At 45.8% G+C, this 24602-nt stretch overlaps 4 protein-coding genes across 5 annotated transcripts; 3 read left to right on the forward strand and 1 right to left on the reverse strand.

Annotated features, from left to right (window-relative positions):
* Positions 1-1241: 1241 nt before the first annotated feature.
* LOC120453891 lies at positions 1242-1894 on the forward strand. Its single transcript, XM_039638808.2, has one exon. It carries the CDS (start codon positions 1273-1275, stop codon positions 1747-1749), a length of 477 nt encoding a protein of 158 aa, XP_039494742.1. The 5' UTR covers positions 1242-1272; the 3' UTR covers positions 1750-1894.
* A 3707-nt stretch (positions 1895-5601) lies between these two features.
* On the reverse strand, positions 5602-23510 carry LOC120452630 (sodium/hydrogen exchanger 9B1). 2 transcript variants are annotated; one of them, XM_039636939.2, is made up of 11 exons: positions 23209-23510; positions 22542-22811; positions 15533-15971; positions 11180-11467; positions 10940-11122; positions 10686-10861; positions 10494-10600; positions 8120-8308; positions 7257-7400; positions 6805-6906; positions 5602-5991 (listed from the first exon to the last, which is right to left on the reverse strand). In XM_039636939.2, the coding sequence occupies exons 1-11, from the start codon at positions 23222-23224 to the stop codon at positions 5749-5751; spliced, it is 2157 nt and encodes a 718-aa protein (XP_039492873.1). In that variant the 5' UTR covers positions 23225-23510; the 3' UTR covers positions 5602-5748. The 2 variants fall into 2 exon arrangements, with proteins under 2 accessions (XP_039492873.1, XP_039492874.1); XM_039636940.2 differs by lacking the exons at positions 22542-22811; positions 23209-23510 and adding an exon at positions 18266-18445.
* Positions 11655-12868, forward strand: LOC120452631 (odorant receptor 94a). The gene is made up of 2 exons (XM_039636941.1): positions 11655-12397; positions 12448-12868. Exons 1-2 carry the CDS (start codon positions 11655-11657, stop codon positions 12866-12868), a joined length of 1164 nt encoding a protein of 387 aa, XP_039492875.1.
* Positions 13630-14898, forward strand: LOC120452632 (odorant receptor 94b). The gene is made up of 2 exons (XM_039636942.1): positions 13630-14727; positions 14845-14898. The coding sequence occupies exons 1-2, from the start codon at positions 13630-13632 to the stop codon at positions 14896-14898; spliced, it is 1152 nt and encodes a 383-aa protein (XP_039492876.1).
* Positions 23511-24602: the final 1092 nt, after the last annotated feature.

Below are 24602 nucleotides of genomic sequence, written 5' to 3' on the forward strand. Positions count from 1 at the left end.
CAGGACAATCAGCAGCCAGAACTACCAGAACTACCAGAACTAGACGCAACTACTCGGCGCATCTGTCGAAGTGCCGGAATGGCTCAATTGTCAGACTTCGAAGCACTTCCATTAGCCGCTGCCTTCATTAGACAGCCTGGGCTGTCCTGGCCTGGCCATAATCATCATCATCAATAATCTGGCTCTGAAAACACATCACAAATTAATTTTGACAGCTCTTGGCAGCTATTAATATCAATTATTCAAATAGTTCGCAACCAGCTGACGGACGAACTCAATAAGCTGCTTCATTACTGCCCATTGCTTAAGTCACCAGAGTGCCAGAAGCAAATTCGCCTTTTCTTACCATTTCGCTTATCAAAGACATGCAGATGCAGATGCGGATGCTTTGTTTCCGATAACGAGCGATAACTGATGCGTTCCAAGTGTTGGCCATGTTCCTTGGACGCTTCGTAAAGCCTTGGCCTTAGTTTGGCTTTCAAGGACCCATGGCTCTGGGGCCCAGACGATTTCAAAAGACAATGTTCACCAAGGTAAAACATTGCACCAAAGGGCTCCATCTAAAACATTCCCCTCCCCTCTCTACATATGTATTAAACTTGCCACAAAGGCTGAAGAGAAACCAAAGCTCGGGCGAGATGATTAAGAGCAAATTGTGTTTCATATATGTGTCAAAGACTGTTTCAAACAAACTCTTATCAATTGAATCCACCTAAAGCACACAATTTACAAAACGACAATATCATTGAATGCTCGTTGTGATTATCAAGCGTGTTTCCTGCCCCGTTTATTTTCTATGATAGCAAAATAGCAAATTGGTTGACCCGGCCCGCTTTTCACATTGGCAGCGCGAAATTATGAGTGCACATGTATGAAATACCGAATTGACTAATATTTATTTATACAATTTTGCGGTTCACAGAATGCAGATAATTCAATTCCAGTGTCAAATTTGGCAAAATGTGCGTGTGGCTGGCTCAGCCCATCGCTCACTTCAAATGCAATTCAATTTGGCGATAAACCAATTTAAAGCCGACCAAATATGAACGAAAAACTGTATGGAATTAAATGTGCACACACGAATAATCGTATATTCAAGTGTGTGCGCTGTGTGTGTGTTCGCTATGTGTGTGTGTGTGGATGCGGGTTGTCTGTTTATCTCGCAGTCGCGGCTGCGGGGTCAGAGGTTATCGCGTGGCCCGCGAACGGAGCACTTGAAAGCCTGAAAACGGTTTGTAGTCGAACGAGTGTCGCAGTGCCAACAAGTCGGCGATGAAGCAGTTCCTTGTGGCCTTACTGGCCGCCTTATTGGTGGCCGCCGTCCAGGGCGGAATTCTAAGCAGGATTTTCCACAAGGAGTCCACCACTACAACAACCACGACAACAACGACCACCGAGGAGCCACGCCAACCCTTATTCATCAACAATAATGTGCCCGTAATACCGCAGGACTGTTCGGCGCATTTCAAGTGCAAAAAGAAGTTGGCCGATGTGGCAGCTCCACGACCCTGTGTGAGGTACTGCCTCCACCGGATCAGCTGTCCCAATGACCAGAACACCTTCGGCACGCCCAACCAGTGCGTCGATCTCGACGCGCAACAGGTCCACGCAGCCCATGTGGCAGCCACGGAGTCCCAGGGCGACGGCAATGCCACCACCGAGAAGCCCATGATGGTGGCCATGATCGACTTTCCCTGCCAGCCGGGCTATCTGCCCGACCATCGTGGTCGCTGTCGGGAAATCTGGTGATTCCGTTGGCTGCCGTGACTCGTGTTGGCTGCATAATTATACCTGTGGAATTTTCTGTTTTTATATGCATATGCCTGCTCTAAATATAATCAAATCACAATAAAACCCAATAGATCAGGCCCGTGTGTTCGAACACAGTGAACAATTTGATAAGTGTTTCTGGTGGTGTAAACACCTCTAATCTGAGTAATGATTGTGTTATCAGTGAACTGAGCATTTGAAATTAAATCAAATGTTTTCATTATATACTTGTGGGAAAAATGTAGTTTTAAAACAATGCGATTTCGGCTGGCACTTTAAAAAGCATTCTAGGCCAATTTTAAAAAAGAATCTTGGCTGAATTTAAAATGATGAATTAAAAGGATAAATAAATATAAAATAGCTTATAATTTACAATAATTTTCAACTAATTTTCATATGATTCTTGTTACTTGTTTGCTTGCTTTCAAATTGTGCATTTGTGCATTAATGTGATTTTAATGATTAGTAAACATTTTTTATGAATAAATTTAAACTCTTAGTTAAATACTTGAATCAGTTGAATGTAAATTTCTTGCCAGTGCATTTTTCCAGTGAGTGGTCACTGTGCGGGAATAATACTTTTGCTGTCCCGACACGCCAAGTGTCAAACACACCTCCAGTGGAAAAGCTGGAAAAGCGGGGAAAGCGGGGAAAGCGGGAAAAGCGCGGTTGGGGGGAATTGGTGGATTCAGACATGAGTGGCGGAATTAAGGGCTGGCTGAAGTGGGGGCTTACCTTTTAGTGGGCGGGGCACTGGGCGGAGTCGTGGCAGTCAACAATTTTGTCTAATTACAACGGTAGAAACGAGAAGCCAGCGACAAGCCATAAAAAATATGCCATTTGCACGAAAATAACTGTGATGTGCTGTGACCTGTAGCCCCCGGCATTGATAGCCTCCTAGCAAACAGCGAGGAGGAGGAGGAGGAGGAGGAGGTCCTGGAGGAGGAGGTCCTGGATTGAAGGAGGAGTTGCCGGAAAACCCAAAGCCCAAAACCCAAAGCCACAGATATAGCTAACAAATGGCTTAATTCAGCCAGCAGCTTGACTGCGGAATGCCGAGCGATAAAAAGTACATGTATTAAAATTAACAAAACAACAAGACGCAGACAAGAGACGCCTTCTTTTGGCTCCCCTGTTTTTTGTGGTGGATTTGTGGAGGTTTTGGAGCCTAGTTCCATCACGTGATTGACGCACATTTCGAGCCAGCGAATACAACTGCTAATTCGACGCACCCAACTATGGGGATTGGGGATTGGGGATTGGGGATTGAGAGGAATGGGTATGGGTGGAAATTTTATGTGTCTTCGTCATGTTAATTGTTTTCCTTTGTTCGGCATTGTGGGCTGCTTTTTGCCGCCACAAGCATTGCTGTTGCTTTGTTGTAAGCCATAATTTGCGCGCTTATAACTCAAAAGTTTCGCCGTCAAGCCAAACGCAACTAACTTTATTAACTGAAGGAGCAGGCCTTAGCCAGGCTTTGACTTCATTTGGGCCCCTCATTCTTTTTGTTTTCTTGATTTCCGTTTCCGAGCGTCGGTTTAGCAGAAGGACGCAACTTTCTTTGGCTTGTTTTTATGGTAATCGGCGCATAACAAAAACCACACTACCACACCGCACCACCCCGCCCACCTGTGTCTTGGTGTGTCTTGGGGGAGGTGGGTGGTGGCATGGCATTTGGAAATTAAACTGCGCATAGTCCTTAAAATTTTATAACTTAATTTCTCTTGGTCTGGCATTTTTGTGAACTTTTTGATTTGATTTCGTTTGGCACTCGCACAACTCCTTTCTTTCGCCGTATCGGTTGGCTGTCTGTGGGTGGTTGGGTTGGCTTGGATTGGATTTGGGTGGTATTTCACGTGGTTTCCTGGCTGCTTTCAGGTGGGTGAAGTAGGTGAGTGGGTGACTGGGTGAGTAAGGCAGTGACGTGCCTGGCGTTCTTTTTCAGCGCGGAATTCGGCATGCGAATTAGAATAATAAACTGCTGGAATTTATTTGGCGCAGGAAAATGCTTTTGGCTGCGCTGATAAGGTTGATCTATGGCCGGTGGCATTTCAATGGCCGCGATAAGAGCAATGAGTTTTTGAAGGATTATGCCGGTGGCAGCATAATTGATGTGATGCGAACATAACTCAATTGTGGCGTAATTGCGGTCCTTCCAATCCGCCTCTCCACCATCCGCCTCTTACGCACTCCATTATGAGCTTGGCCCTTAGCCGACCATCCAATGCTCTATCCACCTGGCATTTTACTCACCTAGTTAGCTAGGTAAAAGTATGCCGGCAGTTTGCAGCTGGTTTCATTATGCTAATTGCAGGGACATCAACTGCGGAAACAATGCAACTAATAACAGAAGGCAGTGGCAGAGGGCAATCGCAGCAAACGAGCGAAAAAGCACACAGGTATACTGGTATGCAAGTATTCTGGTGTACAGGTACAGAGGTACAGAGGTAAACTAGGGAAGAAACCAAAGAATTTTCATTAAAATTTTCATTTAGTTGCGCAATTATTTTTGTGCAGCCATTTTAATAACACTAATTTACCTTCAATTCCCAACTCTTTTTCGAGTCACACAAAGGCCACCGATGATGGCGGTGGTGCGAAAGAGACGGCGAATCGCATGGTAAATGCGAATGCGAAAGAGACGGGTACATACGGTTATAAATATGCGCAGCTGCAGGATAATAAAAATGATAAGTTTTTCTCTCTCTCTCCCGTTGTTGCCGTCTTTTAATTTCATTCCTTTCAGCATTCACTCAACCGGCCACAGCTGAAGCTCAGCTATTACACTGCGAAAAATGTTGATAGCTTTGATATTATATTCTTTATACCACTTAAGACTCGAGTCACAAACAACTAGAATTGAATCATGGAAAGTGGTCCTTGATCCTTGTATCTTTAAACTTTCTTTGAAAGAATACTTTTTCGATTGGTTGTAGAAGTGTGGTATGTTCGATAGATTCCCAAATATTCCACGTTTTTCTCACTGCCTCTATTCGAAATTGGTCACAATTTAGGAAGGAATATTCTCTTTTTTCGCAGTACCATCGGTTGTCATGCGACCGCAGCAGCAACAAGAACCAAAAGCTTCAAAGGCGGCCAGAACATCAAGTTCATTCTAAGCCGTTTGCATTGCAAATTCTGCATCGCCTGGCCAAAAGGGGGGGAAAGAGGGCAGAAGCTCGATGTTGGTTGGCCCCACAATCACTTTTCAATTAAATGGCATTCTTTCCTCTTTGCCATTATTTTGTGTTTTTTGCTCTATGCAACGCCACAAAAGCAGAAGGCGTTCAAATTCGTTGGCAGAGTGAAATGCGAAAAGGGGACTACTCCGCTTTTGAAACTAACGAAATCATTTTGGGTTCATTTATTTACTTGACCAACTCGACGAATAAACGACTTAATCGCTCGCCACTCGCAAAACAACAGCCTGTTTTCAATTGTCAATCATTAATTCGGATTGACATGGACATGTCACAAAAACTCGCGCCAGATTGACACGAAGCAGCATTTAAATGCCCCAAAATTAATTATAAAACCAATTAGCAAGGGCTCGAAGCTCGGGATTAACACAGATCCTGTCATAATTAGGTGCCGAAAAGCTTTTCTTATTCGCTTATTTGCTGGGACACAGGAAAAACAATAAAATCCCAGTCGGCCAAAAACTCCAAGTTGCCCATTTTGGGGCATTAGTCCTGCGGGATTAGGGCCGAAACTTTGTTAATTCGCCGAAATTTAGGAGTCCGGCCGTACAAGTAAGCAAATAACTGGGAATTTCCGAACCATAAAAAAAAGGTACTTCGAATTGGGAATGAATTGAAAAACCAAGCAAACCTTCGAGCGAAATATGTTGCTAACTTTTCGCATTTACTTTTATTTGAACAGCGTAGTGCCTAAGTACACGTAAGTATAAGTACGACTGAAATGGTTGCGTAAGTACACGGCATGGATTTAAAGTTCCGTCTCCAGATCAACCTGAAGCTATGTCCTACGTTCCTCCTTCGAGGAATTGCTGTTGCCCAGCGTTGGGGCAACTGGCTGCACTGCATCTCCATGTTTGAGCCAATACGGCGCCAGGCGCAGCATGAGAATGGCGCCCAGCGGGGCGGTGAATATAATCGCCAGCACCGAGATGATGAGCACATTCCCGGCCAGAGCAAGCTGTTCCGGACTGGCCACGCTGGCAGCACGTGCCATGTCCAAAGCCACTGGACCCAAGGCGGCCTACGGGGGAAAGAGAGAGAGAGAGAGAGAGACAGGAAGAGAGTGGGTTAGCAGTGGCTCATATTAGGAAGCGGCCACCGCTGCGTATGAGTGATATGTGATTTGCAGCGGAGCCAGATTAAATGCAGTTTGCTGTGCAATTTTAATTAAATCAGTACGAAAAAGGTGGACAGTGAAATATGCACCACATATTAGGGCAAAGTTAGAGCGAACGCACACCCATGTGACCGCCGTCCTGGTTTTTTGTTTTTAGTTTTTTGTTGTTTTTTGTTGGCTTTCTTTCTCTGGATTTTTTGGGTAAGTAAGTAAGTAAGCCAGCGTAACATTTAAATTTCTGTAAGCCACAGACGCACACTCGCCAGCTCAGGCGACATAAACAAAATGTCCGCTTGCGGTTAAACTGCAAACAAAAGGCTGGCATGCCAACTGCAGCCGCAGGAGCAGGTCCTGCGATGACTCTGGGTCTGACTCTGTCGCTGGACAAGAGAACATGACCTGCAAATACGTGTATAACTTAAGCATGGGGAAAACACCAGGCGAGGGCAACCAGGGCAACCAGGGCAGCCAGGACAACCAGGACAAGCGGGACAACCAGGACGATGGTCAGTCTGCTCGTGGCAAGCGAGTGAAATGGCCGGCAATGAAATAAAAAGCGCCACCAGCCCACGGAGACAACGGATGGGAAATGGAAAATGGAAACGGGCAGTGGGAAAAGTGGAAAGCGGGGGGATTGGGAACTCGAATTGGGAATGGAGAATGGAGAGCGGGGAATGTAGAACCGCAGCAACATGACACGCGGAACGGGAAACTTACTTGGACAGTTGCTTTGGGAAAACCGGAAATTGTAATGTAGGCACGTTCCTTTCTCGACAGATTTCCGCCATATGTGGATAAATATGCAAAAGCCAGGCGAAACTGAAAACAAGAACAAGAAAGTGGTCATCTCTAGATGGTTTTTTTCAGCTTTGTTTCTCCACCCCCTTTTTTTTCTGTGTGCTGGCAGGTAACATTTGCATTGCGGTCCCGGAACATTTTCATTTCGGTTCACCCCACCACACCAACCGGAATCTCCACTTGGTCTCCGTCTGCGTTCCGACCAGCAGATTGGATGAATGGATGGGGCAGTGAACACCGTCGGGAATACGTGGCGTATTCCCCACACCAGAAAGAAATTAAATAAGTGGCCGGGACGAGCGAGCATTTGTTGCACCCCACCGCCCATGCCACGCCTCCCGCCAACCGCCTCCGGCGACCATTTTAATTACCAAACTTCCGACGAGCACCAACAATGCGCCATAACCGATTACATGGCCCTGCAGCACGTTGAAATTAATTTCCTTGCCAATGAGCGCAAACGAGACGGGCTTGAGGAACTTCCACATGAGGTCCAGTCGCTTGGGCACACTCGCCTGCAAGGGGAATCAATAAGTTGCTATTAGATCGTGGCCCAATTCATCATGTTGCCCTGTTTCCCCAGTTAAAAGACGTCCTGACTTCCAGCGGCGAAAGCAAACCAATCGGCTTATGAGCCGCCTTCCCTGCAACTCAAGTGCATGGCCAAGAACCGAGTTGGCCAGCAACTGGGTTAAAAGTTTAAAGCAAAGGTAAATGAAAGGAGAACCTTCGAAGCGGGAATACAAAAAAACACACATGCTCGAAACAAATCGAGAGCAGGCAGTCAAGTCTGACATGGGACAAGGACGTGATGTCACAAATTACCTAGCAAAAATCCCGCACATACAGCCGCTTTTTACAGGCTTTCGCAGGCATAAAAAATGGCACTTTTGCCAGTGGAACATTTTTCTTGACCCGAAAGCAGAGAAGCCGGCAAAAGAGCCCCAAAAAGCACTCAGAAACGCAAAAGTGGGGGGTCAGAGCCAAAGTCTCCAGCTCAGAGAGTTGGCCGACTGGACTTGGTTTCGATTCTGGACACAGCAAGAAATTATAGTTACTCAAGTTAGTGACTTAATATAGATTACACTGAAAACATTACTGCTCCTCTCTCCCTAGTCTTGATATGCAATCTAATATTAGTTTCCCATATATTATACATATATTAGACATATATTATACATATATTTCACATTTAAAGATGCCCCACAAATAGTTCCCAGTGCAGGATACTCACAATTTGCTGGGTCTGCAGCTGCTGGGGCGTCAGCCTGATCTCCTCCCGCCGCCAGCCAATCCTCGCAATAAAGGCGGTCGTTACACAACCCAGAGCTCCGGCCGACGTATAACCAATGACGCGGCTGCCCATCACGGCGATGGTGCCGCCCAAGATGGTCAGGACGAAGCGGAGGCCATTTGCGTACGTCTGCAAGGATACAAGGATGCAAGGATGCAAGAGAGGGGGTGGTGAAAAACAAGGATGCGGCACAGATATGAAGGGAGTGAATGGCAAAACAGGTGAGTTAGCCGGGCTGAGTGGGAAAAAATGGCGAAATCACTTTACAAAACTTTGATGGAAACTGCCTTTTTTTTTAACCCCCATCCCCTATACACCCTTCCCCTCCCCCTCATCCATCGACAGCATTGTTTGTGTTTTGCGTGTGCGGTCAGCTGCGTATACGCAACGTGTGCTGCAGTCAAGGAAAAGCGAGCAAAAAATCTACTGTCCTGTGTCCTGAGTCCTTCGTCCTGTCGCCTTGTTTTCGTTTGCATATACGAGTATAGCAGGTTTTCCAAGCTCGCAAAAATTGTACTAAAATGACTTCTACAAGGGTTTAGATCTGATAAATCTCTCGCCTGCAACAATGTTTTCTCAGCCGTGAGTTTTTGGCTATTTTGCACTATCTGCAGTGTCAAGAGTTGTCAGTTTTGCCGGCTGCTGCTGAGACTGATTGGAATCAATTTTTTTTTATAATTTACCCGGTGATTTTCCTACTATGCCGCAAATTGCTGCAATTCAATTTACGCCCTCGCCCTTGTCAAGCTATTTGTATTTAACTATAAAACGGCTCGTTCAAGTAAAATGGCATGAAATTGACTTTGGCAGCACATCGTTAGGTTACCAGTCTTTATTATAAGGTTGTGAAACTCAAGTTTTCTTTCCTTTCCACGCCGGAACATTTAATTTTGCAACTTGAGTTTGTGCCACCTCGTTGAATTACAAACTTTTGCGCGAATATCTTATTGAAAAATACTGTCAACTGGCTTTGGCGCAAAAAAAAATAAGTGAAAAAAAAATAAGTGATATAAGTGGCAAAAGGTGACGTTGAATGCAAAATTACAGAGCACTGCGTAATAATAATAAAATAAAGGCGGTAGCAATGACATGCGAAAAGATGCTGAGACCAAAAACCGAGGCCTGATGACAGCCACCCATTTTTACCCCTTTCGGGAGATGACAGTGAATAGCCCCAGGATGTATATACATATATATATGTATGCTATGTATGTACATCTATATGTATGTACATGGCAAGAGTGTGCTTGATGGGCTGGGCGGTGGGGGGTGGGCACACGAGGTGAGTGGGTGTGTAAAATATGCAAGGATGCAACTTCAACGGCGCTCAGCGTGAAATTTTTGTACAAACTGCAGCGCTGCGTGGATGCGGATGTGGATGCGGATGTGGATGCCACTTGACGATGGCAAAGGCGAGCGCGACTTGCAGAAAACAAAAGTTATGAGAACTCGACGGGAGTGTGTGTACACGGAGGTGGCAGTGGGTGGCTTTTGGGTGGCTTTGATGGCTTGGGTGGTTGATGGGTGGTGCATGGGGCATGGGGCATGGTGCATGTTGCATAGTGCACTGCATGCGCGCTGCACCATCCACCATCCACCACCCATGGCGTTTGATTATGCGCGCCATTAGCGGTGTAAGTTGCGGCAATGAGTTTTGTGGCTCTGGCTGCGGCTGCCTCGATGTCCCCGGCATAACTTCACATAGATGCTGGCAGTAACTGTCGTCGCAAATGTCGCCAGCTTCGCCGTTGTCGTTGTCGTCGTCGTCGTCGTCGTTGCCGTTGCCGTTGCCGCTATGCATGTAAGTGTCTTTTTATGCAAAATGCACCCACACAAACAACCGCGAGAGAGGGGGCTGTGCGGAAGCCAACACTGCGCGAAAAAAGGGGCTCTAAGTAGAGATACAGTGTTTGCCAGAAAAAGTTAACTGATCGATACTAATGTGTAGAATAAATAGTTACTGCCAGATATGTATACTATTCCCAAATTAAACTGAGATATTCAGAAACTAGTTTAAACGAAATTCCGCTTGTGAATTGACTTCCCCCACCCATTTCGCGCAGTGCAGCCGTCTGCAGCCCCACGTACATATGGCACAGCGCCCACATTCCCCACCCAGCTCCTCGCCTCTAGAGACTGGCGCGCGTTTTGCATCATTAAATGCGCTGATTGAGTGTCTAAGTGTTCACTGAATGTGCATTTTAAGTGCAGCCCGCTCGAGGACGAGGACGAGATGAAGCAGCAGCAGGAAGAAGAGCAGCAGGATGCGAAGGACGAACTGCGTCTAGGTCCGCGCCTTTGTCTGCCAGCTTACCGCATTCCGGGATGGCAAGTACTGGAGCATCGAGCCGTAGAGATAGCCAAAAACGAGTCCAATCCCAATGCCAATGGGACCCTGCAGCACTTGCTGGCTGAGCGAGGCTGAAAGTGGGAATCGGAGTGGGGGTTTATTTAACTCTGGCTGAGATTGTGATTCCGATTCCCGGTCACGACGGGTGGCACGCACTCGTTGAGAATATTACGCTGATTATCACGCCAAACATGAAGATGGCCACCACATCGTTGCATGTGGTCATGGCATAGATGAGCGTGTGGATGCCGCTGTTCAGGCCGAGTCGATCCTCCTTCAGCTTCAGCATCACAGTGACGACCACATTCGGGGACACGGCGGTGATGACCAGGCTGCAACATTACCCGCAAGTAATAAGCACCCATTAAGACATTGGATAATCCAAGTATTCCATTAGCTCATTAACTTACCCCAGGGCGATGCCCCACAGCCAGGGCATCGAGAGTGTAAGGTTGGCCAGTCCGGCGATGGCCGCAACCTCCACAATTGTGGGCAGCAGGGTCAACCGGAGTATCATGAACCACAGCCGCTTGAAGGCGTCTCCATCCAGCCCCAGGCCAGCCAGCAGCATGATGTTGATCAGAGCCATCTCCCTTTTGGAGAGGTAGAGACCCAGATTAAATGTAATACGGATTTAAATGAAATCCTACCTCAGGAACAGCTCGAACTTCTGGTAGCCCTCGAAAGTGGCCAGACCGAGGTTGGCATACAGTACGCCGAAGAAGAGCATGCCCAGCATGTCGGGCAGGTGGACGAAGGTGACCAGGATGCCGGATATCTGTGCGCCCACGAAGAGGAATGCAATGCGCATGATGACAGTCGGTGGCTGGGCGTACTCCGGCAGCAGAACCCAGCCCATGGCCCAAAGGCCCAGGAAAATGGCCAGCAGGGCCACCAGCTCGGAACTGTTCACCCAATGCGAACGTATATAAAGCCACCTGAAAGGAGAGTTCAAGAAAAGCGAGTGAAACCAACGGCCACAAAGGTTTCGAATATACTGAGGAAGTTTTCCGTATCATGTGTTCTGTTCTTTAAGTATGTACACATAATTGCCGCTAATTATCGAGCCCATTTAAAGCTATAAAAGCTGAAGGCACAGGGAAAACAGAGCCAGGACTAAGCACCATGGATAGCCACAAGGATCGCATTGAATCCATGCGCCTGATTCTTCGGGTCATGCAACTATTTGGCCTCTGGCCCTGGTCCTTGGAATCGGAAGAGGAGTGGACTTTCACCGGTTTCGTGAAGCGCCACTATCGCTACCTGCTGCACCTGCCCATAACCTTCACGTTCATTGGACTCATGTGGCTGGAGGCCTTCATCTCGAGCAATCTGGAGCAGGCTGGCCAGGTGCTGTACATGTCCATCACCGAGATGGCTTTGGTGGTGAAAATCCTCAGTATTTGGCATCATCGCACCAAAGCCTGGCGGCTAATGCAGGAGTTCCAATACGCTCCGGACTACCAACTTCACAGGCAGGAGGAGATGGACTTCTGGCGCCGGGAGCAGCGTTACTTCAAGTGGTTCTTCTACATCTACATCCTGATTAGCCTGGGCGTGGTGTACAGTGGCTGCACTGGGGTGCTTTTCCTGGAGGACTACGAACTGCCCTTCGCCTACTACGTGCCCTTCGAGTGGCGCAATGAGAGGAGGTACTGGTTCGCTTATGGTTACGACATGGCGGGCATGACGCTGACCTGCATCTCAAACATCACCCTGGACACCCTGGGCTGCTATTTCCTATTCCACATCGCCCTTCTCTACCGACTGCTCGGTCTTCGATTGAGGGAACTCAAGAATGTGCAGGATGATGCCACTTTTGGCCAGGAGTTGCGTGCCATCTTCATACTGCATCAGAGGATTAGAAGGTTTGTATTCTGCGACACTCGTTTCCTAATTTATAGGTTATACTTTGCAGATTGACCCTGACCTGCCAGAGTATTGTATCTCCCTACATACTATCTCAGATCGTGTTAAGTGCCCTGATCATCTGCTTCAGTGGATACCGCCTGCAGTATGTGGGGATTCGCGATAATCCCGGCCAGTTTATAGCCATGCTGCAGTTCGTCAGCGTGATGATCCTGCAGATCTACCTGCCCTGCTACTACGGCAACGAGATCACCGTGTATGCCAACCAGCTGACCAACGAGGTGTACCACACCAATTGGCTGGAACGTCGTCCGCCGATTCGCAAGTTACTGAATGCCTACATGGAGCACCTAAAGAAACCCGTGACCATCCGGGCTGGCAACTTCTTTGCCGTGGGACTGCCTATTTTTGTTAAGACCATCAACAACGCCTACAGTTTCTTAGCTTTATTACTGAATGTATCAAAGTAACATGTCAAACCCTTAATAAATATTGCTGATTATATCTGAAATAGTAAAGCCTGTTGATTGAAATGTATGAATGAAACACCATTAATCAAAGCAAATTTATCATGACATAAAAGGATACTAAATCACAAGAACCGTCAAAGTTTATTTGCTTACATACTGGAAGTCATTTGAATACCAAACATATTTCATTTTATTCCAGTAGAAGGATTATTGAAAACTCTCTCAAATGTGAACATCTTTACCGCTGCACAGGCTTCATTGCACTGATGATGAATCGTAGAATTTGGTAAAGAATAGTGCTTTTGATAAAGAGTTATGCCCCAAACATTCCTCCTTCCAATTGCGTGTCTTACACATTTAGTAACGGGCAACAATTAACGTATGGTAATGTCAGCAAGCTAATTATTGTAATTGCCCTGCTCATTAGTTGTATATGTAAATATTTTGGCTTAGGTTACCTAAGCAAATCAGGGACGGAACGTATTGAGAACTAAGCTCACCAAATGAACCGGTTCCCTGAAATGTAATATAATCAACAGCAAATATATATTCTTCTAAAGATGCCAGCAATAATTTCAAGGAACTAGGATGTAATATGTAGGTTCAGCCAGGAAAAAGTTTATTGATACCGCCCTAGTTCAGCCTAAATCAAAAAAATTTCCACAAGGTCACCCATAAAGGCTATTAAAACTCATAGGTTATAAAAGGCCTAAAAATCTTTCGAACTTCTCATTAAGTAAATCAAAATTAAGCTGCTGAAAATGGAGTCTACAAATCGCCTAAGTGCCATCCAGACACTTCTAGTGATCCAACGTTGGATAGGACTTCTGAAGTGGGAAAACGAGGGAGAAGATGGAGCTTTAAACTGGCTAAAACGTATATATCCTTTTGTGCTGCACCTTCCACTGACCTTCACGTATATTGCGCTCATGTGGTATGAAGCTATTGCCTCATCGGATTTCGAGGAAGCTGGTCAAGTGCTGTACATGTCCATAGCAGAACTGGCATTGGTCACTAAACTCCTGAATATTTGGTATCGACGCCATGAGGCTGCTAATCTAATCCACGAATTGCAACACGATCCCGCATTCAATCTGCGAACTGCCGAGGAAATCCAATTCTGGCAGCAAAATCAAAGGGACTTTAAGAGAATATTTTACTGGTACATTGGAGGCAGCCTCTTCGTGGCTGTGATGGGCTATATAAGCGTGTTTTTCCAGGAGGATTACGAGCTGCCCTTCGGTTACTACGTGCCATTCGAGTGGCGCACCAGGGAGCGATATTTCTACGCCTGGGCCTATAATGTGGTGGCCATGACCCTGTGCTGTCTATCGAACATCCTGCTGGACACTTTGGGCTGCTATTTCATGTTCCACATCGCCTCGCTCTTCAGGCTGCTGGGCAGGCGACTGGAGGCCCTGAAATGTGCAACAGAGGAGAAAGCCAAGCCGGAGTTGCGCCGCATTTTCCAACTGCACTCTAAAGTGCGGCGATTGACGAGGGAATGCGAAGTGCTGGTTTCGCCATATGTTCTATCGCAAGTGGTCTTCAGTGCCTTCATCATCTGCTTCAGTGCCTATCGACTGGTGCACATGGGATTCAGGCAGCGACCCGGACTCTTCGTGACCACCGTGCAATTCGTGGCCGTCATGATTTTCCAGATTTTCCTGCCCTGCTACTACGGCAATGAGTTGACCTTTCACGCCAATGCACTGACCAATAGTGTCTTCACCACCAATTGGCTGGAGTACTCCGTGGGCACGCGGAAGCTGCTCAACTGCTACATGGAGTTCCTCAAGCGACCGGTGAAGGTGCGAGCTGGGGTGTTCTTCGAAATAGGACTGCCCATCTTTGTGAAGGTAAGATTTCCGCCCATGCCTAAGTATAAAATAACTTAAAAGTTTCTGGGAAATATGAACGTTTTCATCTTAATAATCTAAATATATTTCTGCTCTGTAACCCACAACTTTTGGCAGACCATCAACAATGCCTACAGTTTCTTCGCCCTGCTGCTGAAGATATCCAAGTAGAGTGAAACGGGAGCAGGGATCCCACGACTGCTGCGGCGCCACAATGGAAACGCACCCACGGGTCGGATACGTAACACTGTAACTCATACGCCCCGTTGCTGTTGTTGCTGTGAACATGAAGAATAAACGCCGGCAGCCAACAAGGCATTTCGCCAGCTATTAAACTAAGTGTCGCAGCCAAAAAAAAGAAAAGAAGGGAACAAGAAATCGGGCTAGCCTGCGACTAGACGTCGGGGGATATGGGAATAAAATATGCCATGCTAACAGGATCCAAATCCCGCTCCATCTTCCCCCTTTTCAAACCCAGCGGAAGCACGCGCCGCTGCCTAGTGCAGCGCCAACTTCCACGACGACATTGTTGGCGCACAAAAGAAATACAAAAATACAAAAATACAAAAATACAAAATACAAAATGGGAAACGAAACGAGACGAGACGAGAGGAGAAGTAAAGAAAGGCAGCCAACGGATATGCGAAAAACGCGTGCAATGCAAGTGTGAATGGCGGCGCTGCTGTCCCGCCGGAAGTGCATTCAAAGGGTTAAGCACAAATCCGCACAATGGCAGCCCCAACCTCCTACCCCTACCCTTACTCCCCAACCGGAGTGGAGCTGGCCACATGAGCTTTTCACTTACCATTTGGGCCCTTTGTACTCGTCGCCACGGACTCCGCCCGGAGTTGCGTTCGCAGTTGGGTAGCCGGAGACGGAGACGGAGCCGGATCCTGGGCCGCAGTTGGCGTTGGAGCTGGTGCTGTTGCTGGAGTTGCCCGCATTGTTGGCGGCAACATTCTGTGTTGTATTTGTTAAATTTAATGATGTCGGCGTTAAAATTATTGTTGCAGCGTTTTGTGTGGCCTCGCCGCCCGCCTCATCCTCCGGGATCCTCTGTATGTCTAATTTGGTATGCATCGGGCGGGTGGGCAGGATGTCGCTCTGTGAGTCCTGCGGCGCTGCTCCTTGTGTCATGTTGTCACCTGGCGCCAGTGTCCCGTTGCTGTTGTTGCTGCTGTTGCCTAACTGCTGCTGTTGCTGCTGCAGCTGCCACTGATACGGTTGCTGTTTGCTGCGCTTCGCTGCAAGTGGCAAACAGATTTAAATGCCTTAATAGATATGTCTTTCGCTGGGAGAATCTTTATCGCTTGCAAGTACTTAAGGCTTAAAGGGAACATATGTGGAGTTTGACCAGATTTTAAAGGACTTTGTATTAATACAGCTTAATAGAGCTTTAAAATCTGCATTGCAAATGCCTAAAGCCATATGACAATAGCTATTGCATCAAAGGGTAAGTCAAAAAAACATAGACATGCTGTTGAAAGCTAATTCTTAGGCATTTTTAGTATAGTTTTATTACATTATTGGATTGTATATTTTATTTAGATTTGCTATATCTAAGTTTGCTGCTTATTTCTTCTATAACTCTTGCCCATGCACTTGCCTCTGTGCACTTCGAATGTCCTTACAAAATAGAGCAGGACCATCGACCGGCTTATAAGCAGAAGCGCCAAACTGGTGCATTTAGCCCATTTGGCATTCATTCCCGCTGCTCATGCATAACGAAGGCCCAACAGCAGCAGTTGGATCGTTTAAATTGCAAAGTGCAACCGACACACAAGCCACTCCCACCACTCGAGGCGTGGGCGAAATGAAGATTGCAACAAAGATTGACAACCGTTGATTGTGCCGCCGACGAGGAGGCACGTCGTCGAGGATGGCGATGGAGGGGGGTGGGGGTAGGAGAGCACCGCTGCTGGCAGGAAGCTGTCTTCACCTGGCCCAGGAAGAGCACAAGGATGAGCACAAGGACGAGCACAAGGACGAGCTGCAGGATGAGCTGCAGGATGAGGCGAACCAAGGCAGCCAGACGACAGTAGACAGTAGACAGCAGACAGGTGCCTCCATAATTGGCTTCATTGTTGCCGCGACAATTTCACAGGTTGCGAAAGGCGGAAAAGTCGCTAGATGTTCGGTAGGTAGGCAGGTACAGGTGCTAGGAAATACATAAATATTTCCATTTATAATTAGCGCACTTAATGCCGGCTAGCTGCGAGTGCTTTCGAGCAATTGACGCCTCCTTCAAAGCGGGGCTAATTGGAGTGGAGACTGATATTTGCATTTGAAGCGCCGTTCTAATAACAAGAATTTACAATCCACTTCACATCTCAATTATTATGCAGAGTTCACACTGCCTGCCAGTGTGTTGCTGCCACATAGGCTGTGCAATCAGCACTTGATTCGATTTGATTCCAGATGCCAGCTTCTTTGCCCTTTTTTTTTTGTTTTTTTTTTTTGTCCCTGTTTGTATTTGATTTGAAAAGACAATCTGCTTGTGATTTGTCACCACTCGAATTAGCTACGTGTTAATTGTGCGCAAATATTTAGCGCCAATTCTCGCCGGTGCGAACTCTGAATGTTCCACTGGTTTGATTCTATAGCTATAGCATATGTAGATAGATGTAGATAGATATGTTATATTTGCGTATTGGTCCATCGATCACGTGTCGCTTGTGATTCAGAGCGTCATGCGACTCTTTGACACACACGCCTAAATTGATTGCCGTTGCTAATTGGGTGTCATAATGCAGGGGCACAAATATTGGATCTGTGCTGTGAAGTGGCAACTAATAGAGCTCGGATTATTACAGCCGCAAATGAAATAGGAGCTTTGCCTAATTTCGATTGATATATTTTTATTGAAGTTTGGCAGGGAAAAAAAGTGATTACTCTCGTATGGGGACTTACTCACTGACGTTAAGTTTTACACAATATTATTATAACTTGTTCTTTATTATTCCCTATGTAAATTGGGCCAAATAATTAGTTTATCAAGCTTACAAAATATGAAAATGAATATGAATATTAATCAACATTATTCGAAGTACCAACAAGTGTGGACTGAAGGTAAGTCTCAAATCCTGTCTATTTATTTATTTTATTTTATTTCAAGGTCGATCTTCTATCATGTTCAGTTCCATGTTTGTTTTGCTTTCTCAGACTGAACAAATAAATAAATAAATGAACAGCTGATGAGCACGGATTCCCCGTCTGAAAGAGATAACACAGTGCAAAACACCGGCAATCGAAATAATCTCCAACAAAAGGGGAAAACGCTGGTTCTCTTCACAGTGAAACAAGCAAAACGGAAAATTATTTTAATTATAGTTTCATTTAAAATAATAAAGTAATCTGCTTTGGAATGGCGGAAGGGCAGAGTATACTCGTACAATAAATACACAAACTTTTTAAAACAATAACGAACATGTTAGCAATTTATGTGCGCGGTAAAATGCTGAAAAGCTCATAGAAATTCTAAATTGCAACAATATACACAATGAAAATTATGGTTTTTCCCGACGCTGGGGGTGCTTACCTGTTTGGCGGATAATTAAATTAGATTGCGTTAGCCCAAGCATCCATAAAACTAGCAATATTCACATTCATCACATATTCCAATTCAAGGGAAAGTGCAATATTATTGAAACCGTTTCACAACTGAACCTCACAATTTTAATGCCGAACACCGACTAATCGCGTTCAATGGCAGCGGACAACTGAGATGTCAGCTCTCTTAAGCGGATAGTTCCACAGCCTCGGGCACTGGCACATATATATTTTTTATCTTATGCTAATAAAAAACATGTATCTAAAAGTTCAGAACGCTCTCGTAGCCACGCGAGTGAGCCAGGCAAAATATTTGTTTAATAACTTAAAATTAGCGAGCAAACTGCGAGAGAGGTGTGATAACGAGAACATATGGGATTATTAGATGGAGCCCTGGCATCGGAGGTGCTAATTATGAAAAGCCAATCGAAATACATCACATCGAGATGTAATCTTAAAGTGAAGCAGCTGGGGAATTTCTAAGCCCCACCGCTCTGCATAATAAACACTTATTTGGCCCGAGGCATTTGCTTATCAATTAATTAGCCATAACCAATGGGAAACTTATGTGCGCCCTGCAAATATTTGCCATTTCAGTGGGGCTAAACTCTCGGTTCAGTTGGATTTCGGTTGAGTTCATTATGGCTGCGAGCTTATTGAATATTTACCAGTTCAATGCGAAGTTCGCGTTTGAACTACAACAAATATTTAAGTTCTGCTAATTAATTTAAAATATCTCCGCCGTAACAAACTGAAACTGAAATGCCGCTCGGCAGTGGGTGGTGGAAATTGGGTGGGTATGAAATGATAACAGAGGCAAGATTTCTTCTCCATCTTTTTGAATTATGTGGCTCATTTAAAAGTTTTTGCGGCACTTACTTTTACTATTTTTTCTTGTTTTTTTTTTTTCTGTCGCTGCCTGTGCGAAAAAATTGTGCATAAATTGCGCAAAGGTGTCGGCGAAGATAGCGTTCAGGTATTGTAAGGCAGGACTTTCGGAGGTCCTGCCGCTGCTGTGATATTTCATATTTCACATTCATGCGCTGCACTCGAGAAAAACGGCGGAGCCGTTGAGCCAACTTGAACTGCAAGTTGGGCAGGTCATTAAGGCTTCTTTGGCCGCCCCATTGATTATTACCTTTTGCAGTTTGCAGTTTTCCGGGTCCACGGCCACGCCCCCAATCGCTGTACACTCCGCCCACTTGCCCGGGGGCACTTTTTTTGGCATTTTATCTTGTCATATTTTCTGCAACTTTCAAGTGACCCGGCACGAAAATAATGCAAAAGTTATTTTAAGCCAAGGCACTGGTATGCCTTGCGCATTTCGCTTTTCAATTGCCCGAGAAGTTTCCACACAAATTATGCCACTGGTCACAAGAAGCGCCGCAGGAGCAGGACTCCTTCGCAGGATGTGCTGATGGAAAAAAGTAATGGCCATATCCATGGAGCTCCAGCTCCAGTTCCAGCTGCAGTTGCAGCCAAAGTTTTTGTCATTCGCCTGTCATGTGCGGACTATTGCGTACGAGTGCGAATCTGAGGTGTTAATTGGAAGCGAGGCAAACACTTTTCCAGACGACGTCGGCCCGAAAACTAAACAACTTGGAAAAAGTTCGCCAGGGTCTGATGGAGAATTTATAGTTGTGCTCAAAGTTGCGCAAAGTTCTCTTTTTTTGCGCTGTCACTTAACATTTAGATTGTTATTTCAGCAAAAAGTGCCATAAATTGCTTGACAAGGGGTTCTACTATAAATACGAGTAGTGCGATGCGATGTGTACCTGCAGTAATTTATATCAGTTATTCAACTATTCATTATTTACAGGCGAACGTTACGTTAGGTGCTTTTTCAATATGTTTAAACGTGAAATTGCACTCGTTGATGACTTCTGCAACTCCTTATTCCGTGCTTTTCCACGCCAAGGATCCTAGGAGTTGCTGCTGTCTGAAGTCTGAAACTCTTTTTTCCGTCTGGGGCGTACTTATATATCAAATCACTTTGCCCGTACTCAGCGCACATTTATTTTATTTATGTTTACTTAAGCGTACCACCTTTTAACTGTGCCAGCCGGCATCCTTGACGCGTCCTGAATCCTGATTCCAGATTCCTGATTCCGAGTTGCAAACTCCACACGCTGCATGCTGCATGCTGCGCATTCGGAAAATAATTTCTTTGCGTGGCAGAAGATTGCATTCCGTTGTCACGCACTTCCTGCCTGTGAGATGAACTCACGCCCCAGCGATTCGCATCTAATTTAGTGCTCATACATCGCAAATCAGTGGAAACTGGCACTTTCTTGGCTCGCGGCTGGTAAACTATGCACAAAATGGTAGAAAAAAACGAGGTCACAAAGCGCCATTCAGCACCCAGCTGAATGGTAAATAAAAGACAGAGACAAATTGAAAAAAAACCCCTTTTGCAGTTTAGCAAATAAGCGACCAAAGTCTGACAGGTGGTCAAAGGTTATATACCTGGGGGTTTGGTGACTAAGTGCAGTTTTAGTAATTAGCTGTGGCGCAAGTGCAAGTGCCTTCAGATCCTTGAGATCCTTCAGATTTAGCCAAAGTATTCAAGCCCCCAAAGTGGGCCAACAGCTGCGAAATGCTGTTGGGCAGAAGGCACCAGCGCCAATTGAAATGGCGTCTAAAGGGTTTTCGTGACGGTTAACATGCTCCCATTCATTTGGCAATCATTATGCTGAGTCACAGTCTTGCTGGCATTTATAAATGTCGCACACTGCGTATACGTAATGAACTGACTTGCATACAGCTACACACACACACACAAAGGCACACACATACATGGATGGGGCACATGGGGCGAATGCGCAATGCACTGCATTTATCAATAGACGAGTGAATGTGTTTGTGTGCCAAGCGTATATCATGTTGGCTTTAGTTAACAGAAATGTCGCCGTTTCACTCACAAGCAGAAGCGACAGGTGAAAAGTGGGGAAGGTGGGGGGATGTCGGTGGATGGCACAGCCATTCAAGGTTGAGCTTGAGGAATTGCCCCAAACGCTGCATTTAAATGGAATTTATTTAATATAAACGAGTGCCTGCACATGCGAGCATTAGTGCTGCCTGCAGCGGTGCGCAAACTTATTTAAATATGACTTCCACAGTCAAATCAGAGTCAGACCAATGGCAATGCGAACCGGGGATCGGAATAGGAATCAGAATCTGAATCTGAATCAGTGCTGCTGCACTTCAAAGAGCAAATGCGAAATGAATGCACAGAAAATGAGCCCCGGTTAATGCATATTCATGGGAACATACTTTGCCGAGAGCCGCGGGCTTTTTGCCACTCGTGTTAGTTATATGATTGTGGGCATTTGGGCGCAACTAAAACGGCTCATTATTCGTGTGAAAATGCCACAATGGCGATGGCCCCAAGGGAAATTCTTCTACCAAAAAGTTGGCAATGGCTAGTGCGAAAGCGCCCGTATTTGAACAGATGCAAAACAATTGCCGCTCCGGGAGTTTTTAAAAATACTAGCTACTCGGCGGTTGTGTGGGCGAAAAACCAGCAAGGACCACCTGCCAAAACAGAGCAGCGTAAACAAAAACCTCGGCCAACGAAAGTGGTCCACACACACACATTGGCATTGCATTGCAAATTTGCAGAAATGCACAAGGAATGTAAGGAAATGCCTGCCTTTGAGTTTGAGTTTGAGCCGGGACAGTAGATGCAGTGCACTGCCAATCGCAGACACTCTGGCGTCAATATGCGGAAATATTACGTATACGCCCCGGCTAACCACCCGCTTTCGCCGTCGCCGTCGCCTTCACCGTTGTGCAAGATGTGATTGTGCGGTTCACTTAAAATCGAAATGCCTCAATCAGCTCCTGCCAGCTCTGCGCAGAGAAAGAGCTGTGATTTTGCCAGGATATCTCGCCGACGAAACAAAAACTTTGCATAAACAAACTATGAATACGAGTATACTCGCATGTACATACACATACATGTATGTGCTAAAGTGCATATGTGCAAATGTGCATATCTGAGCACGCATTGTGCACTTGGCTCTTGGCTGTCGGAGCCACTTCGCTTGGCTGGCCAACAAAGCGTTGGCATGAAGCTGTGCCTCTGCCTCCGGATGTCTCTGTCTTCAGCATCCTTTTTGCCCTCCTGTCTTGTCTGCGGGTTGTGTGTGGCAACTGATCTGGGCGATGGTTGCATAAAGGCAAAAATTTCCGGAACAAATACTTTGGCTCCGCATTTTTCGAGTTCCCCATGCCGACATGGCGCAATTAAACATATAACTCACCTTCGGAGGCGCTAGGCGTGCTGGTTCCATGGGCACGAGGTGGCGCCTGTGGCTTGTCGCCCAGGAGGTGCTCCTTTTCCGGCTCCAGGATGCTGGCGGTTACCGTTTCGCTGGCCCGTCGCAGCATATGCAATGGAGTCAGATTTGCATCCCGATCCCGCTCAAAGTCCTGCTGGCAGGATGACTTTTGAAGGGATTGCTCGAAGGGATTGCTGCTGCGAAAGGCTTGTAAGGGCGGACCCTCGCTCCCTGCCACTATATCCAATACATCTACAAAATAATACATATGTTAAAAATTTATTTCTATAATGTTGAATAAGAGGGAGATTTAAGAGCACAAATAAAATTGTCTCTTGCTATTTGGCAATATTTTTAATTAAGCATGATACATAAAGCCTAAGGGTTGCTAATCAATCAGATGATAATAAAAACATTGATAATTTTATTCTGCAATTGTTTTTGCCATGCCAAGTATATAAATAAAAGAGTTCATTTTCCAACATTTCGACTTGTGGAAGCAAACACGTATTTGCACACGATTTATTTATTGGCACTTGGGCAAAAAGTGGCATTTAATTGATTAACCATAAACTCGTAAATTAACGCCGAAAGTGAGAATCGAAAGCTGCCAATGCTAAATGGCCATAGATACGAATATTAAGCTTACCGGAATCGCTGCTCATGTCGAATGTCGGCGAAATGCGGAGAACAAAACAAAACCGAGTGACTGAGTGAAAAAATGCTGAAAATAAAGCTAAAGAGCAACAAATTGCTGACGCAATCAGTACGATGACGTAGTCCAGACGACTGACTGTTCTTGACTCAAATTGACAGCCAAAGAGAACGACGCCGCGGTGCAAACAGACTGACTAGCTGAATACACTTGACCGACTCCGAGTAACGAGTGGATATAGAGTATATATAGTACTATATATGGCGAACGGAACACACGCGACACGACCGGCGGAAAGGCGGAATGGAATAGTAGTAGCCCAGGAAGTGGCGAGCTTCGAGCTGCTTTTTATTACAGCACATGCACTGGCAATATTTGCCAAACGCATTAATTAGAAAAGCAAAAGCAAAAGCAATTTAAACAAGCGATTGCCGATTCCACCAGCGGAGCACCAGCGAGCGCTCTTCGATTAAAACTAATTGGCAAACAAACAAGCTCTGCGCCAAGCAAACCTTCTGTTTTCTTTTCCGTTCCGTGAAGAGAGCGGAATGAGTTGGTTTTTTGGGGGGTAAAATGGGGAGCCGTTGCAAGCACTTACATATTTATAAGGGGGTCGTTTATCTGCGTCTCAATATGCCCATGGTTTTCTAAGGCGAAGCCAATTAGTTGATAAATTATAGTCATGCAATCATAATTTATCTAAGCGAGATAAGGCGCCGAATAACCGCGTTATTAATAGACCTCTAATCGCAGAGCATTTCCCCATTTCATGTGTGTGGGTGTCAAATGGGCAGCTCACAACTATTTCATGATTAAACGCCTTCACTTTCGCTTTATTGGGGCAAATGTGCGCGACCTGTCCCAATTCAGCGGTAATCCTGAACAATAGATGGCGCTGTACTCATGCGGTAGTACTGCTTTATATTTGTTTTGTCATCAATTATTAATTTTGATGAGCATGGAAACCAATTGGGTTTCCTTCGAGTAAAAAGAGTTTCGTTTGTCTTGTAAATGGTTTTCCGACAAATTTGCATTTTGACGTGCTCATCACATTGGGCTTATGGCCACTCCCACTGCCACTCCCACTTTCACTCCCACGTCGTGGCCGTAATTTAATTGCTTCGCTGGAATATTTATACCCGTTACTCGTAGAGTAAAAGGGTATACTAGATTCGTTGAAAAGTATGTAACAGGCAGAAGGAAGCGTTTCCGACCATATAAAGTATATATATTCTTGATCAGGATCAATAGTCGAGTCGATCTGGCCATGTCCGTCTGTCCGTCCGTCTGTCTGTCCGTCTTTCCGTCTGTCCGTCTGTCTGTCTGTCCGTCCGTATGAACGCTGAGATCTCAGGAACTAAAAAAGCTAGAAAGTTTAGATTGGGCAT

Source organism: Drosophila santomea, chromosome 3R (assembly GCF_016746245.2).
Source record: "Drosophila santomea strain STO CAGO 1482 chromosome 3R, Prin_Dsan_1.1, whole genome shotgun sequence".
In the NCBI taxonomy this organism is placed as follows: domain Eukaryota; kingdom Metazoa; phylum Arthropoda; class Insecta; order Diptera; family Drosophilidae; genus Drosophila; species Drosophila santomea.

What these genes read in the sequence shown, in the direction of transcription:
- LOC120453891 (XM_039638808.2), top strand. Translation starts at nt 1,273, where the DNA reads ATGAAGCAGTTCCTTGTGGCCTTACTGGCCGCCTTATTGGTGGCCGCC.
- LOC120452631 (XM_039636941.1), top strand. Translation starts at nt 11,655, where the DNA reads ATGGATAGCCACAAGGATCGCATTGAATCCATGCGCCTGATTCTTCGG. An exon ending in CTGCATCAGAGGATTAGAAG is followed by an intron (nt 12,398 to 12,447) that starts GTTTGTATTCTG and finishes TATACTTTGCAG; the next exon opens with ATTGACCCTGACCTGCCAGA.
- LOC120452632 (XM_039636942.1), top strand. Translation starts at nt 13,630, where the DNA reads ATGGAGTCTACAAATCGCCTAAGTGCCATCCAGACACTTCTAGTGATC. An exon ending in GACTGCCCATCTTTGTGAAG is followed by an intron (nt 14,728 to 14,844) that starts GTAAGATTTCCG and finishes AACTTTTGGCAG; the next exon opens with ACCATCAACAATGCCTACAG.
- LOC120452630 (XM_039636939.2), bottom strand. An exon ending in CACGCCTAGCGCCTCCGAAG is followed by an intron (nt 15,972 to 22,541) that starts GTGAGTTATATG and finishes TGCCACTTGCAG; the next exon opens with CGAAGCGCAGCAAACAGCAA. An exon ending in AGCTGCAGACCCAGCAAATT is followed by an intron (nt 7,401 to 8,119) that starts GTGAGTATCCTG and finishes TTCCCCTTGCAG; the next exon opens with GCGAGTGTGCCCAAGCGACT.